This window comes from Pongo abelii, chromosome 3 (assembly GCF_028885655.2).
Source record: "Pongo abelii isolate AG06213 chromosome 3, NHGRI_mPonAbe1-v2.0_pri, whole genome shotgun sequence".
Classification (NCBI taxonomy): domain Eukaryota; kingdom Metazoa; phylum Chordata; class Mammalia; order Primates; family Hominidae; genus Pongo; species Pongo abelii.
This window is the reverse complement of record NC_071988.2, coordinates 116,595,881-116,613,881: the sequence shown is the minus strand read 5'-3', so window position 1 is coordinate 116,613,881 and position 18,001 is coordinate 116,595,881. Positions and strand designations below refer to the sequence as shown.

Genomic DNA, 18,001 nt, shown 5'->3' with positions numbered 1-18,001 from the left:
CAACCTCACTGCCTGCAGTGCCAGTGCATTCACGGCTGGGGAGGCCACTGAAGCGGTGCAGGGCAGCATATGGGGGGGCTCTGGATGATGGTAGTGTTGAGCCCCTGAGCTGAGTGCTCAGCAGGAACCAAACAAACAAACACTTCATGATGGCTGAAACTGGGTGTGGCCAGTTAGTTCATCCTCCGGCAACTAGTGAGGAACACCAACAAGTTACCTGCTTTAAAAAGAGAGAGACGGCATTTATAGTAGATTAAGTAGATTTTCTTTTATTGCTTTAATAGTTCCCAGGCAACATTTGCTTTTGCTTTTCCAACCAGCAGAAGTGATCAGAAAATGATTAGAATTTCTCCTGCAGATGAAACTCAGATTTTTGCATTTGTGCTGTTTTATGAGCTGAGACTATCTTAAGAGCCAATTTATGGTTTTCTCTACTAAAATTAGATTTAAAAAAAATAAGGATATACAGCAATTGGAGGATGCCATTAACAACTTGCCCTAAGGCAATAATATACTGTGTTTACCATTTTCTTTTTTAAGAAATTAGCCTTAAGTTGATATCATTTAGAGGAGAGCTATGTTCCATTTCATCCAACAAAAGCAGAAGTGAGACATCTTCTGTGGAGTTTAGTGGGAGAACTACTGGAGAATTTGCCCAGGACTTTCCCCTCAAGGTCAGGCTGTTTCCAGAAGCCTTGAATCTCAGATCTATTCATTCCCAAAGCACTGCCCTTTTGAACATTTTTCTCTCCTGAAATTTAAACCTTTAGGAGCTCTGATATTCCCTCTCTTCTCTCTCAGCCTGGAGAATCCCATTAGTAAAGCTGTTATCGAATCACACCAGAGCTTTCCATCCAGCCCAGTCCTCACCAAAGACCCACAAATCTGAGGCTATGCAAAGTTAGCTCAAAATGTATGTACCTCTATCTCCGAGCCAGGTTACATCTAGTGACGCACAACTTTCAGGCTAAGAAGAAGCCATTCTTCCTAAGAAGAATAACACCACTCATTCTTTTCTTGTTGCTCAAAGCAAGGCATTATGTTGATTGGTTCAATAGAGATTGCTTTTGTCTTCAGAAATAATGCTGTGTTGTTCCTGTCCCTGAACTACAGGAACCTACCGGCATCGATTTGCCGCTGTTGGATCCTGCGAACACCATCACCACGGTCACAGGGCCCGGTGCTTTCAGCATCCCTCTCCCTATCCGTCAGAAGCTCTGTAGCAGCCTGGATGCCCCCCAGACGAGAGGCCATGACTGGAGGATGCTGGCCCATAAGCTGAACTTGGACAGGTGGGTATGGTCAGGCCCCAAGACTAGCTTCTTTCTGTTAGCGCTCTCCAGGACCGATAACTATTAGATGTAGGGCTAGCATTCTTCTTTTTTTTTCCATCCACACATCTATTTAATTTTTCATTTTGCAAATACGCATTAAGCTCTGTCCTTGTACCTTGCACTACGGGGGCAAAGAGTGCTAAGAGACATTCAGAGCTTATCTGGCATTGCTAAGTATCAAGTTTTGTGATCCACTTTGCAAAGCTGATGGGCTAAATTCCCCAAATCATATAGCCATTCACTACCATAATTATTGCTCCTCCTCTGCAGTTGAGCAGGACCTAATGTTTGATGAATAATTAACATGCCAACACAGCACTGATATTAAGTTATAAAGAGACCTCTGGAGCGTCTACTTTGTGGAATGTCACCATCACTACCAAACATAACATGTGGCATGACCTGTCAAAGATCATCCAAGCCTGGACTAGAAAGAAAACATAAGTCTCTTGATTTCCTACTTAGAATATGACCCATAGAGATCATGTCTCTTAAATTATCTCACTCAGAGCTGAGGTTCACAAAGTTAAACATCACGTCCCCGTCTGGGGCTGATCTAATTAAGCATGGGCTAGTTATTTAGGATGGCTCACTGTCAACCACAATGGGACCAGGAAACTTAAAGACAAGTAGAGAGACAGAAAGGTTTAGCTGAGGAAAAATAATAGATACGTAAGTCACACTGTTGAGCACATTTTCTCTTTCCCAATTACAGGTACTTGAATTACTTTGCCACCAAATCCAGCCCAACTGGCGTAATCCTGGATCTTTGGGAAGCACAGAACTTCCCAGATGGAAACCTGAGCATGCTGGCAGCTGTCTTGGAAGAAATGGGAAGACATGAAACGGTGGTGTCCTTAGCAGCAGAAGGGCAGTATTAACCACCATGCTGGAAGGGGAAATGAAGGACAAAAATGCACAGGGAGTCTGTGGCCGTCCAGAGGAATCACAGCTGAGGAGGAAATCCAGACGAGACCAATGCGCTTCATAGGCAAGACTGCAGCAGGAGCCAGAAGGAAAACAGATACAACTGCCAATGTACATGCCCACTTTACTCGGACATCATCACGGGAGTTAAGAAAAATTGTGTAAATTTATACCTTGAATTTAGCTATCAACCTAATTTTCCTCTTAGTTGGGCTGTATGCTGTGTGGTACAGGATCTTACAGTTTCCTAGGAAACGCTTTTTATTGCTATCCAGCTATATGGATAAACTTTCTTAAAAAACCCAATTTCTACAAATGTTGTTTACATCAAATTGGACAGGGATGCAGACACTGTCCATGGCTCGTTCTATTTTTGTTCAAATCATTTGAAGTTGAAGCTGTGGACGGTTTGTTGTGTCTATTTCAGATTAGTAATTTACAGAGAAATCACAGACTTTTGCTACAAATCGTGTGCATCAAGTGTCTCAGATAATCCTCCCATCAGTGTTCTGTTTCTAGAACTTGTAGAACCAGTATTACTATTTGTATCAGGGAAGTGGAGAATCTAAGTAAGTGTAAAAAAGAAATAACTAAGACTGACTCCTATTCCTTGGAGGGACCCTTCTGGTGCCCTTTGGGAATAAAGCTGTAGCATTGCAGGGAAGACAGTGATTCATGTTTAACCCCACAAACAAGCTTTTTTTCACAACATGTGTGTTTGTAATATGCAATATGAAGTGTTTGTTTTGTTTTTTTTTTTTTTAAAGGTATTATTGAGTATTTACAGGTATTCTGGTAAAAGGATTTTTTTTTAATTATTTCTATTATTTTTGTTAGCAGTGCTGTTTGTTTGTATTTCGGTATTGACTAGACCTGTCCCACCTTTTCACCTATCAAGGTGGGTGTGGTCATCAGTTTAATTCAACATGCATCGTTTCCTTGACCTCTTACCTTTCCCTTATTCCACCCCAGAAAGGTGATAAATGCTGACTGGCTTTGTCAGTCTGTTCCTTCAGCTTGCTCAGGCAGGGTCTTTCTCCTCTGAGTGAGTCTTAAGGAGACGTGTTCTCGATTAAGTTCACTCAATATTGCCGTTGTGTGGCCCCACGTCGACTCCCTGTGGTGCTCTACTCTAGAGGCAGTGTGGTTGGAGGAATGGACTCTAAACTGGAAATCAGGAAACCAGTTCTCATTGTCAGTCTGTCACTGTCTTGTTGCGCCACCTTGAGAAAGTCATTTAACCACACTGGACCTCAGTGTCCTCACTAGAAAGTGAAGGGGTGGGATTAGATCATCTCCATGTTCTGAAATGCTCAACTTCCACCATGATGCCTCCGGTCTCACTCGTCAGTCTGAAGACCACAATGGACTCTGACCTAGATCATCATTTAAAATCATCAGCTGGTCTTCTTTTTCTTTTGCCCAGGCTATGTTATGTTATGCCTTTCAAGTAGTTCTGACATGGAAGATGATGATTGATTGATTATTCTAACCAGCATTATGATGTTGTTTGTTTGGCCTGAGTCGCTCTGCATCATTGCATTATGCTCTTCACTGAGAGATGACGACATCCCTTTATTATCATTTTCTTAGCCTCTCTTGGGATGCCCCTGCCCCCAGCCTTCCTGACTGGTTGCAAATTGTTGTTTTTTATTATTGTCTTGTCTTGGCATCTTGATATCTAGACCACGCCTACAAGTTTATCTGGCAGTAGGAACTTGGTGCATTTTTTTCTACGCACCCCCCCCACCCTTAATCTTTGCTGTCATAATATTCAGTAGCATTTATAAAGGCTGTCTAGTTAGCTCTTTAAAAACTGTTGTTCTGCAAAATGTTTGTTAGTCAACACACTACTTTGTGTAAACTATTATTTTTCCTTGGGACCATCACAAGCTCTTTAACACAAGGACTCAATTCATTCAGCAGGTGGGGATTAAAGAAAGAATCAAAGCCCAGTAGCAAAACCAAAACTGAAGAACAAGCAGACGTGTATGAATCGGAACCTTTAGAACATGACTATGGTTTACTTCTTTTAGGCTGGAGGCACACAAGTTGCTGAACAGATTTGAATTATACATGTGCTTCCATCTTTCCATGTTTCCACTCCTATTTTGGTAGCGTCTTGAGAGTTACTCGATGCCTCCGCCATCCTCATCCCTGAGGAACTGCTGATACCTTGCTATGGAACCTCTTCTTTCTTTCATGCTTTTTATTCCTTATCTTCTGTTTTGGACATCATACATACATATATTCTATAAAATCTCTCTCAGCCCACCCCTTGCATTAGGATTTCCATATTTAAAATATTTGTACACTGACTGGGGAAGGGAGAGATTGCACTATAAATAAGTTCAGTGGATGTTTGTAGCAATGAGTAAAACTGTATTCTAAATTAAAAATCAAATATATATACATGCAGTTATACACATACATTTTTTAAAAGGAAGAGGAACGAGAGCTATTGTCCATTCCTACATTTTGAAATATAAACTTGTCAAGATTACACATCAGTACTGGGGTTGTGGAATCATCTATGGAAATCAAGAACTAGAATCTGAACTGAATGCTCAAAGAAACTTCTATGCCTAGTGAAAACTAGAGGGGAGCAACTATGTAGCTATGAAGATGAATCAATTCCATAACTGTTACTAAAAACTTACTTTGACTAAAAAGTCACCAACACAGAAATACTGAACACAAACAGGAATTGTTTGTTTTACTGAAGTCATTGAGAACCCTTGGGGTTCACTTCAGATGCTTTTTTGGTTCAACTTCCCACCACCAGAAAAGGGAAAAGTGATTGATTTCTTGTGTGAGGTACTCATCTGTCAGAACTCTTAATGCTTCCTATGAAGTGAATGACAACTTCCATACATACACTATTTATACCAAATAATTTTCACTACAAATTCTGATTTCCTTCTCCTTTGGAGTAAATTAATAGCTGTTAGATTGCTTTCAAACTTACTTAGAAGGTCCAGATGTAACAGTTCATTTCATAGGAAGCCACTTCATCAACCATTCTACGTGATACATCCTGCTTCTTTCTACACCGCTGGAGAGGCAGTTTGGCTGGCTTCATTTGGATAGAAAAAACTATCATTTGTGCATGCTGCCATCTAGTGGTGTACAACACAATCTAACCTGAGTTTAATATTCACTAGAACGTGTTTGACAAAGGGAATGAAAACCTGTAGAATTCAAGGACCTTTATGACAAACAGATGTAGGGAAATTTTCACTTCAAATTTATAATTTTCTTATTCTCACTTTTTTTTCATTTGCATCACCCATCTCAATATTAGGTCATTGTGAGCCTAGTACATCAACTTATTCATACACAACATATCTTCAGTTGCTTCTTGTAACAGAACTATGTAAAATCTATATAAAACAGTATTTGAAGAGTTGTCATTTTTAACATTTATGGTTTTCATTGGGGTTTGTATACTTTAAATCTCGTTTTAGTTCCTTAATATTTATCTTTGGAAATGTAAGAAGTATCTGCTTAGAAAGAAATGTCTTATATATGCAAATGGAATACTATGGGGAAGAGAAAATTGGGGTTGTTAATCAAAGGGAAGAAAGCAGCTTCTTTTCTGCTGAATTTGGGAATCCAAAGGCAGAGGTTTCATCCTGTTTTTATTTTCTTCTTATCACACTCTTTCAAGTTTCCTTAATGTATCTGGAAGGAATAGAAGTTAGATTCAGAATTGATAACTGGCATGGTGATGACAAACCTGTGTAACACCAAGGTATTCACAGCTAACAGCTGTTTCACAAATGGCATCTTCCAAATGAATAGTCACCTCTGCTATGCAGAAAACCCCCCATCCTGCTGTGAGCAAGTTAGGCTCTTCAAGAACTGGACAACTTTTTGGGTGAGGTGTTCAATATCAAACTGCATAATCATTAGCCATTTTCATATATACTATTTTATAGATTTAAGTCTCTCAACTATCAAAAAGTAGAGCGATTTTTAGGAGAAAAAAGTCGTGGGGACTGAGTTCAGGACACTCTGAAACTATGCGGCCAGTAATTTTTTTTAAGGTATTTTTTCCTACAAGTAAGGTATCTGAAAAGTCAACGTTTTGAGGGTGGAATCAAGACTTTTCACTTCTCCTGGCGAAGAGCAACAAGGCTCTTGTCTCATGTGTCCTTCTGTGTGTCTCTGTCAGGATCACAGCAGCTGTGCTCTTGGTCTGCTTACTCCTCTGTAATCCACGTATGCAGAAAGGAGTTAATAAGGCGATCACCATCTCCCCAGAATTCAAAGGTCTTTGCCTCTATAAGGTCTGCCCTTATGGGGCCAGGAAAATCTAAACCTATATAAAGACCTGCAAGAGAGCATAAAGAAGGTAGAAAAGGTTTACTTGTTGGGTTTTCAAGCCCTCAAGTTGAATGAGTCTTAGCTTTTGCTGGGCAGTTGTTCTGGACAAGTCATCAGTTTCATGTGGAGAACTCAGTCTAAGCCCAAGGCTAATGAACGAGAGGGGGCCCAAGGAAACAGAGCTGAAATGAAATGGGACTTTATCCATCTTCTTTGAGAATGGAGGAGCTTTTGTGAAGCAGAACATCATTGCTCTTGCTCAAGATAATGGTTGATGAGCATTAGATTTTATAGATCTAATAAGGAAAATATTTTATTATCTCAAGTTAACAAAACTTTTTTTTACCTCTCGAGTGCCTCATAGGACCAACTATTACTCTTTGGTTTTTATTTTTCTTTTTGTATTATTTTTATATATTCTTTAACCTTGCTGAGCTAGCGTTGACTGAAATCTTTAGAACTTTGCCTCTGGGCAATGAAGTAATGTTTCTCTACCCTAAGATATCTATTTGTATAATCTCTGGCTGTAATGATCACTTTGGAAGATTTCCTTTGCATCTCTAATTATTTCTTTTTAATGGAATAAGGCATAAGGGGGAATAAATATATTGTAACCAATGTTATGTAAACCTATATCCATACAGGCCAAGGATGCCAGATGAAGTCATTTCCAGAATTCTAGCGTGAAAAACCTATTTTTGAGAAGTGGAGAGATGGCTTTGTGTAGCACTGGGTGGGTTTTCTCTGCAAACTAAGTCTAGCAATGAGCTTCCAGATCCTTCAGTTTTATCAGCCTTGTGCTTACCCCATTTTCATAAATGCTACTTTAACAGCCAGTCTTCATAAGAGTTCATGGTTCCTAGGTTTTCCTGTCACCGCATTGTATTCATCTGTGGTAGGATATTAATGGGCTCATTCAACCAAATGTAATGTGTGCCTCAGACCTATTTAGCATGGTTGGGGGGCAGCAGCAGGACAAACCAACAGGTACTCCGCAAGTGTACTGGCACAGCAAGCCCAGCAATTATTAGCAGCTCTTCATCAGCCTGCTGTCTACTCAGATGCTTGCCTACTGAAGGGACCTGTCCAGAGATCTTCTGGAATCCCAGGTTGGGAATCTCTGCAGAATATCGTGACAGTTGTGGCCCAACTAGCTTCTGAGTAGAAACAAGGAAGCTGCCCTGAGATACAGTCAGCTGCCCACCTGCCATAGTATTTGCTACTGAATGCCAGCCTTTTAACATACCATTTCAGATTTGTCCTTCAACAAAAATATAAATTGCAAGTCATACCATTTAAGGGTCTTTTACAAATATGTCTAAATCGTGTGTCATTTTTAAGTTCCAAAGGTCTACTGGACTAAGTACTATCAGACCAGCTGTAGAACCTGATGGCGCTGACCCGGGGTGGAATAACCCTCAGTACTGGCGTGTAGAAGATGAATTGTAGGCAGGTTTTGCTGATCAGCAGCCTAAGGATTGATGGGCTCTCTTTTGGCCTCTGATCCTGAGCACTATGGAGGCAGCATCAGAGAATTGGGACCTGAGCTACATAGGTTCTCAATGTTAAAACAAACCTGTTTAGAGTGACATATAAGAGCAAGAAATCTACAGCTGGTGTAAAATACCTTTGCCTTTCCTATCCTGAAAGTAACGAATGGCATCTGTACATGTAGGGGTAAAAACTCAGATGTCTACTCCTCCAGGCCATGGACAAGAAAAAGTACAGCAGTCAGAACAGTGGAACAAGTGATTTGCATTCTCTTCTTCACGCTTTCCTAGACCTGCTATTGGTAGCGCAGCCCTCACCCTCCAGACATAATGCATCGAGCCCAGTTGCAGGGAACATCACTGTGTGTGTGTGATGTCACGGTGTTATATGTGTTGAGTTTAATGTTGAGCTGAAGCAAGTTGGTGACCTTCCTCTTTGCTCTTTGTAAAGAAGACAACAATGTTTGTGAGAGAAAAGTCGTGCTGAAGAAGCAGTGTCATCCACCTGCTGTCCCTTTTGGAACAGTTCAACTGCAGAAAGGTCAGATTGAGGTTTTGTGCTTTGTCGTTTTTCTTTTTTAAACAAAACATGACAACCTTGGCTTTTCCGATATGGAACACTTTTGTTGTTGTAGAGTTCCCTCTTGCTGTATCTTCTATGCAATTCCTTTTCTAAAAAACCCCCCGGCAGAGGCAGAGTGCCCTCCGGATATCTGTCCGGCGCCTTGCTGAGTGGTGGAGGTGAGGGATACCAGCTCCGGGTGTGCCTCTTTTCTCTCCCTGGCTGCCAATCCTGATTTTCCCTGCAGTCCCCTTGGTTTGTAAATTGCCTGCATTTATTCTGTCAGCCAACATGTACAAAATGTAAGAAAGAATTTTTAAACAGGTAATAAATTATATTTATAAGCAACAAACTGCTGCCTCCTTCACTTCTTAACAAGGTTCTCTTGCGTGTTCAGAGCTGCCACGTGTTTCTTCAGTGGGACAGAAAGGCTTTGGGGTCCTGCGTGGATGGTGATCACAACCTCCTGCAGGCACAGGATGAGGTTTTAGCATGGTGCTAATAAGAAATCAGCTGCACATTGGAATCACCTGAGAGGCCTTAAGAACTAATGCCAGGGTCACACCTCCAGAGATTCTGATGGAAGTGGTCTAGGGGTAGCCTGAGTCTTGGGTGTTAAAAGCTCCCAGGTGGTACTAATGAGCAGTTAAGGGTCAGAACCAATGTCTTAGAACTTCTGCAGAATTCTCTGGGGCGGGAGCTTCTAAATAGAGTGTCAAGCCCTGCCCCAGAGATCTGATTTTAAATGAAGTTTGCAAACAACTATACTAATAGGTAGGAAGTGAAAGGTGAGCAACTACCAGCAGAGGAGTTCAGCTTGGCACAGGACTGCTGGCCACTGCCTTAGGGCGAGCAAGCCAAGGGCTCCAGCTGTGAGGTGGGAAGCAGCTGTGAGGCTGAGGACTAGAATCAAAGACAGCCCTGTCCTCCATGAGAGAACAACCTGGAGACACTTCCTTAGATGGACTGCCACCTGCCCCCACCCCTCCTCTCAGCCTCGGTGGCTGAAGGGTGTAAGCAATTGCCCAGCACTGAGAAACTGGTCCATGCCATGGACTGGAAGAAAGTGACTTAAAACAATCGATGCTGGGATCACGAATTCAAATGTTTCTCCAAGACTAAGGAAGTAATGGAAATACATAAACTGGAACTTGGGTAAAATCAAAGGGAGACGTAAGGGCTGCAGCTGAGCTAGAGAATTCAAATTCCATATAAAAGAATGAAAATACAATGAAAACAATAAAACACAAACAAAGACTGTACTTTACATAGAAAACCCATGGTGGCAAAGGCCCAGCCCTGTTACCAGACCGCTAACCCCTAATTAGAAGCTTTGGTAGCTGAGATTCCTGCTGAGAAGGCCTTACCGAGGATGGCATGCAAGCATTTTCAAAGACTATTCACTGAGGGCCCAACCTAAGGCCCTGTCTCTCAGTGGAGGTCCCTGGAGAGTTCTGAAGCTTGGCCTCCCTCTGCTCCTGTCTCTCAGTACCAGCATACAGGTGCCAAGCAAAGAACCTCCAGCGGCCCCAGAGATCCCCACAGCTAAGCTCAGATCAGAACCTAGGGTAGAAATTAGAAATTACTTTGCAGAGACAAAACTTCTGAGAGAGCGGTCATCTGTACTTTGCTGCTGTGACCACATGGAGACAAAAAGGTTGCAACTTACAAAATGACCAATGCCAAGAAAATAACCTTTTTTCCTCAGCTGAGATTTACTGTCAGTATGCCTGTGAGTTCTGTGAAAAGTTTAACTTGAGCCCATGACACACGGAAGTGGGGTGTACAGAAGGTGGGAGAGATGTACCAATAGCAAATCTCAGCTGGTTTTAAATGTTGCTAATTGTAGATCCTGCTAAACTAATGGCAGGAAGAAAAAGCAGCATTGGCCAGGCACAGTGGCTCACGCCTGTAATCCCAGGACTTTGGAAGGCTAAGATGGGGAGATCACTTGAGCCCTGGAGTTTGGGACCAGCCTAGGAAACATAGTGAGGCCTTGTCTCTACTAAATATAAAATTAGCCAGCCCTGGTGATGCATGCCTGTAGTCCCAGCTACTTGGGAGGCTGAGATGGGAAAGTCCATCTCAGCCCAGGAGATCGAGGCTGCAGTGAGCTATGATCATGCCACTGCACTCCAGCCTGGGCAAGACAGAGTGAGACCTTGTCAAAAAAAAAAAAAGGAAAGAAAGAAAAAGAAGAAAGAAAGAGAGAGAGAAGGGAAGGGAAGAGAGGGAGGGAAGGAGGGAGGCAGGGAGGGAAGGAGGGAGGCAGGGAGAGAGGGAAGGAGGGAAGGAGGGAGGGAAGGAGGAAGGGAGGGAAGGAGGGAGGGAGGGAAGGAGGGAGGGAGGCAAGGAGGGAGGGAGGGAAGGAGGGAGGGAAGGAAGGAAGGGAGGGAGGGAGGGAGGGAGGGAGGAAGGGAGGGGAGAAAGAAAGAAAGAAGAAAACAGAGGAAAGAAAGAAAGAGAAAGGAAGCAAAGAAAAGAAAGAAAGAAAGGAGAAAGAGCAGTATTTCTGAGCACCTGTGATGTACCTGGCATGGGCCCTCACATATTTCAGACACTCATCTTATTGGTTCCTCACAAGAGCGCAAAGAGGTGGGAATTTACAGGTGGGAAGATTGGGCTTAGATTATGTACTTCCAAAGAATGAAAAAGTGGAAAATGGTGGAATTTAAGCAGGTCAGTCTGAATCCCAGTGCCAGGATGCACTCTTTTGACACAAGTGCAGCTGGCTAACCACCACCAATCTCACCCAAACTCTTCATTCTCTCTGTGTCAGATGCAAACCTTCCTGCACTCTCCACTCCCCAGACAAGTTTGGGCTTCCCTGGTCCTGATCCAATCTCCAATGGATCCCCTCACAAACCAAACTTCTCATTCTGCCCTCCAGGGTCCACAATGCTTGGAACAATAGCCCTAACACATTACCTCCCCTTTCGCACAGGTGACGATTCAGGGGCAGCAGCAATAGCCTCATCCTTCCACACCTCAAATACTCCACAGCTGGGAGGCAGGAGGGGTCTTTCTCATACAGCGCTGCTGATTCCAGATCATTGCATTAAAACCCAATGCTTTGCATGTCAGGCCTCCCGGCTCAGCCGGCCAGCCCCTCTCTCTGCCTCTCACTGCCTGCACCCCTTCCCATTCTCCTGCGGCAGTGGAGAATTTTGCCTCACAACCTTCCTCTCCCAAGACTGCCGCCTTCAAAATCCACGAAGACAACAAATCTAAAGGCCAGGATTTGGGTTCCTCTTTCATCACCAACAATGTTGCCTATGAACTAAATTCACCCACTCCTGCGATCACACTCTCAGCTGTTCCCCCTTTGAAATCTGACCACAGCCCCTCTCTCAGTAACTGCGGAGACACCACCTCCACCCCTGCCCCATCAGGATTCCCTGTCCTGGGACCTGGGTTTTTTTTTTTTTTTGGTCTGTTAGCTCCTCTAATTAATTCTTTCCCTCCTCTGCCCATCCGCCCCTTGATAGTAATAATTCTTACCTTCCATGATCTGTTGCTGCATTTGCATGATAAACCAGTACCCTGAATGAATCCTATCTTCGTTTTCTCTATACCTGTATCTGGGTTGCTGACAGAAAGATAAAAAAAAAATCATAAACCACAAGAAAAGTGGCACTATGAATTTCTGTTAATACTATAGTTGAGCACTTACCACATGCTTGGTGCATGGATTATGTCATTTCATCTTCAGAACAACTCCAGGTAGTGGATATTAACATCATTCTCATCTTCAAGGGGAAGAAACATCTTCAAGGGGAAGAAACTGGCCACAGCCCCTCTCTCAGTAACTGCGGAAATACCACCTCCGCCCCATCAGGATTCCCTGTCCTGGGACCTGGGTTTTTGTGGGTTTTTTTTTGGTCTGTTAGCGCTTCTAATTAATTCCTTCCCTCCTCTGGCCCATCAGCCCCTTAACAGTAATAATTCTTACTTTCCACGACCTGTTGCTGCATTTGCATGATAAAGAGGTCAAAACATGCCCAGTCACACAACTGAGGGAGTGAGGGAAGCTGGATTCACACCAACAGGCCACCTGGCCGTCCCAAGTCTACGCTTGGCCACTGTGCCACAGTCAGCTTCATGAAGCCTAACCTGGCCCTCAGAGTTGCCCGTAACCATCTGGCTCTTTCCCCAGAAAGCTGTAATTTTCCAGTGCAATTTTAAACCTTCTTCAGTTCTCTTAAACCACTGACTTCCCTGCCTTTCCCCTCACTCTCAGTAGATGACTGTGTCTCCTTCACAAAGAAAGGAGAAGCCATCAGACCATTTCTCTTGTCCTCCTGCCATGAAATATGAAAAACTTACCTGCATCTGCCTCCTTCATGGTGCCTTCCTACCTGCTACAATGTGATATTTTCAAAGACAATAAATAAATAAATAAATAAATAAATAAGCACGACTATAACATAACAGTCATGTTTTTTCCCAAAGGGAGAATGAAGCCATTTTATTTAGGGGAATGTTAAAACAAAGCCATATACAATCTGTAACAAATACAATACAATTGTTTGTTCCCTAGTCCTGAATAATTACAGTATATACAAAATCCGTAAGGCACTGGTTCCCCCAAAAGAACAAATGAGTCTTCTTGTGAAACAGACAACGAAACCCCTATATTGCCAACTTTTCTCCAAAAAATACGGCATTGTTTTTTTCTGTTTTGTTTTACAAAAGGAATCATGATTGCTAAATTAAGTCACTTCTGATGCCATTTCTTTCATTTCCACTGCTATGTGTCTGGGTTTTTAAGGCAATATAACTACTGAACATGTTCAAGTTTAAAAAAACTATACTTCTCTCAGTGCCGTTCCACCCACAAACAAAGAAGAATCAGATCAGACCAAAAACATAAAACTTCTAATGAATATGTATGACTGTAGGAACATGAAATTCAGTCATTATTAAGTACTTGCTATACTTGACTACACACCAATTGAAATGTGTCAAAGAATTCCCTGTAAATAAAATCTCAGCATGTTTTCTAAGAAGCTTTCTGTTTGGGGAATTCAAAAATGGGCACTAATGACTTTTGAGCAGTGCTTTCCAGGAGGTCAAAGGCCTGTTTCCTCATACATAATGTTCATAGCACTCTTTTTGTGATTTAACAATCTACATACTTTTATAAATAAATATTATGTTTCATTTAGTACTTTATCATCCATAATATCTTACTCTCTAATCCACATAATGGAGTTGTGCCAGACTCCAAACTGAACATAATATGTATATATACATATATATTTATATATATACACACATACATAAACTATAAACCTGAATATCTTAGCATACAAAACTTATCTAACAACTAATAATTTAGGATTCCTTTGAGAGGGAGGGGTTAGAAGAAACTCTTCTTAGTCTTTGAAATAGTCCTGACAGTAAGCAATAAACAACATTATTAATTTCTGGGTTCTCATTTATTCAAGTGAAAGACAAATAAAATAAAATTCACTTCTGAGCCGCTAGAAATTTTGAAATCATAAAGGATTATTGGGAAATGAGTAGTCTTTAAGAATAACTTAGTGTTATCTAAGTAAAGTGGATTTTGGTAAGATACAGAGAAAAATCTATGCGTAAATAAATTCTTGTTTCATTGAGCGACTATAATCGCTAAGTGGGTCTTTTTAAGTATCTCAGGAATGTTTTTAAAATATTAATAGTGAATAAATTAGATTGAGGATTAGGACCAATCTTTTCCAAAGCAACCAAATATAATAAGGAAGAAGTTTGAAGACTATTTTAATATCTTCCCATCCTTCACTGGAACCAACACCTCCCTAGAAATCTAGCTTAATTTCAAATCATCACCTCCTCACAAAGTATTCTGATTTGAAGTTATCCACGTTCAAGTATTTACCAAAAAAAAAAAAACCATACTTTTATCTACAAGTTAAGCCCAACCTCACTTAAATTTAGGAGAAACCCAAGAAACAAAAACATGTCCCACTTAACTGGCATAAATGTTTACCTGTTGTTTTGTAGATGATCTGTTTAGAGGCACTGAAGTTTCTCTTCAAGGCTCAGATGATTAGTCACACTTAGTTCTAACCATATATTCCTTCTAGGCTATCCCTAAGAATATAACTGACACAAGAGAAAGGAACCTTTACATTATTATTGAGGTTATTTTTAATATCAATTAAAGCAGCATTCTGATTACAGTTCTACTTGGAACCAACTGTTTTCACTCTTTAAAAACACAATTTTTGTTTTTCAAATTCAAGGATTACAAAATTCTTCTGTCTTAGTTACAAACAAAATGCAGCTATGAAGCACTGGGAAGTAAATGCAAAATATAGAAAGAATCTTCATGATTCTCCCAAACTGTAAGCACAGCTCACAAACTCTCATTGCTTTAGAACGTTTTCTGGATGAACAAGTTACCAGCTGCAAACCGACTTCAGAAGTGAGGAAAATGTTTTCTCATGTTTCATGTAGCTGTCAAATTTTCAAAAATCCTCCATCCTTCAATCACCCAGTGGGGAAAATGTGTTATAAAACACTGCCCCCTGGAGTATTCTGGGAGGAATGTCTTAAAAAAAAAAAAAAAAAAAAAAAAAACCAGCAAGGAGAAAGTACTTTCGAATTCTTTACTAACCACTAACCACTACAGAATTTCTAAGAAGCAAAAGAAAACCACAGAAAGGAAATGTACATGAATAAAGTTGAGCAGGATGTGTACAACTTTAAACTATTATATTCATGTTGCTAAACAATATTGGTTTTCTCGATGATTTTATTCATGTTGCTCCAATGTTAAAACCCTGTAGAACTAAGTAGGTGAAGAAATATTTTGTATAAGTGCCACAGAAGAGAAAATATAATAAATTAAATAGTGAATTGAGCATCACTAGAATAAAATGAAATGAGTAGGCATTCCTAAGATGTGAAATGATCACCTAAGATATACATGCTCCATCCATATTGATTTTAGAACAAAACACAGCAGCCCATAATATTTTGTGGCGTCCACTAACTGTCCTCTGCTGTCCCATCTAAAGGTTGTTTCTCTATTTTTAAAACAAAATGTAGTTACATTAGCCTGACGATGTTTCCTCTCTATCCCTTATCTCAGACACATACAAAACAGACAATAACAAAAAGACATCATCTTTATCTATACAAAATAAGGTATGCACACTTTTTTCTTTGTGCTTCTGAGATTGGCTCCTTTGCATATATAAGATACAAGCCATCTGCACGATCACCCTTGTTCCCTATCTTTGTTGACATGTTCCTCTTACAACACAAGAGCAAATTACCTCTATTTTAAAGCACCCTGTCTTCAACACAGCTCATGACAATTTTATTTAATATTGATCCTTTGATTGAGAGATCAAAAGCATGCACAGGTCAATCCTCTGCACATTAAAAAAAAAAAAAAAAAAAAAAGCTTTCTTTGTGTTTAATGAAAACGATTTTACCATCAAAGAGATGCCTAACTCAATCAGAAACAGAAGTGGTTCTGAAGAACACCTATCAACAATTACTTCTATTAGAGTCACATAAACCTTCATTTGTTCCATATTGCCTGAAGCTGCAAAAGGCCACCTGCAGGAATTCCAAATGTGGTCCTAGACAGGTGGTGTTTGTACCCAGTGCATTCACATTACCGTAGCGGCCCCAAATGCAGGGATGGCCAAAGTGGTCTGAGGAGGCTAAGACGGGGTGGGGAGTATGTTTAAGATGAGTTCCGTTCTATGTCCTCCAACTTAGACTGTCTTTTGGTTCACAGAGTGCAACAATATTTTACCAATGGAAAGACATGTATTTTAATTTACCTTCCAGCAGATTTCCTGGGAAGAACTTTGTTGTTATTATTTAAACTATAATACTATAATCCTTAAACCATCCACATTATCTGTTTTATTTTGGCAAAATGAATGCATCTTAAAAAAAAAAAAGGCAATCCCAAAATACAGGGCTTTCTTAGAAAGCAACATGCATCATATCTTGAACAAGTTACCCAAGCGGTTTCTCCCTCCTACAAACAGACACGGATCAATCTCTGCTTCTGGGAGCTTCTCTGTCTTTGTCCAGGTCGCTCCCTGAGAGGTGAGGTCTGAACCCACTGGGAAGCAGGACGATGTTCAAGGCTTGTACTGTGGATGCTTATTTGATGTCTTTTGCCCTGCCCACAAACAGAAGAGTACCTGTTGGCTTTCTGCAGAGATGCTTACTTTTCCTCTCACATCAGAGTTTAATGTCCTGGGACTCTGACATTTTGGCAAGTGTTTTCTTAACCCGCAGGGCTGTCAGCCTTGATGCAGGATTGTGAGCCCAGCATTCTGTCATGAGTTTCCCCATCTGCCTTAGACACTGAGGAAGAGAAATATTAGAAACATGTATCATCTGCCAGGCTGGCACCTGATACAATGTAGCTTTTTAGTTTTAGGTTCATTAAGTTTGAATATATTTTTAAAAGGTACCCTTAAAACCATGTAGAAGTAAAATTCTGTAAGCTTTTTTCATGCAAAATTATATATGACTAAAACAGATGTTCATGTCTTCTTTGTGATAGAAACAAGCAGGTGGTTCTGCTGATTGTAGAAAGGTGTCTTTGAAGTTAGTGTTAAGCAAACATAAAAATACCCAGGGAGTCTGTATTCCACTCAATACTCCCAGATTGTTTATAACACTTGATAAGTTTAAATCTTTTATCTAATTCCATACTATGCAAACACAGTTATTCCTAAATCATAGCTGTCTGCTGCAGTAATAGCATCACACTGCACCATTTAACAAGATTAATGACTTGTGCACAGCATCACTAAAACTTTCTCCTGTGGTACATCAATTATTGGTCTTCCTATTGAAAAGTACAATTTCACTTCATAAGAAATCCTCAGTGAAGAGATATCAAGTAACACCAAAAGCCCACAATAACAGAGCTACAGCATCTCATAAAGCTTTCTGCACAGCTTGCTGGAAAACATATATATTATTTAGCATTTTAGTAACCAGACACAAAACCAATGAGCCAAAGGTGTTTTTGTTGTTGTTGTTTGTTTGTTTGTTTTGAGACAGGGTCTCGGTCTGTCAAGTGCAGTGGCATGATCCTGGCTCATTGCAACCTCCGCCTTCCGGGTTCAAGCAATTCTCGTGCATCAATCTCCCGAGTAGGTGGGAATACAGGCGTGCACCAACACACTAGGCTATTGTTTGTATTTTTTAATAGAGATGGGTTTTCACTATATTGGCCAGGCTGGTCTCGAACTTCTGGACTCAAGTGATCCACCCGCCTCGGCCTGCCAAAGTGCCGGGATTACAGATGTGAGCCACAGTGCCCGACCCAGAGATTATATTTAAACAGCTTTTACACTTAAGAAATAGTG

General features: G+C 40.9%; 2 protein-coding genes across 8 annotated transcripts in view; one reads left to right on the top strand and one right to left on the bottom strand.

The window, feature by feature from the left end:
• Window positions 1–8,994, top strand: part of UNC5C (unc-5 netrin receptor C) — a 396,935-nt gene extending 387,941 nt beyond the window's left edge. For both annotated transcript variants that reach the window (XM_054554196.2, XM_009240201.4), the window contains 2 exons: window positions 1,114–1,292; window positions 2,050–8,994. In XM_054554196.2, coding sequence (XP_054410171.1) covers window positions 1,114–1,292; window positions 2,050–2,215 — 345 coding nt within the window. In that variant the 3' untranslated portion in view covers window positions 2,216–8,994. The remainder of the gene's footprint in view (window positions 1–1,113; window positions 1,293–2,049) is intronic.
• A 2,039-nt stretch (window positions 8,995–11,033) lies between these two features.
• Window positions 11,034–18,001, bottom strand: part of BMPR1B (bone morphogenetic protein receptor type 1B) — a 391,772-nt gene continuing 384,804 nt past the window's right edge. For 5 of the 6 annotated variants that reach the window (XM_024246443.3, XM_054554197.2, XM_054554200.2 and 2 more), the window contains one exon: window positions 11,034–16,985. In XM_024246443.3, the coding sequence (XP_024102211.1) occupies window positions 16,860–16,985 (126 nt within the window). In that variant the 3' untranslated portion in view covers window positions 11,034–16,859. The remainder of the gene's footprint in view (window positions 16,986–18,001) is intronic. The other variant, XR_010139750.1, reaches the window with a different exon arrangement.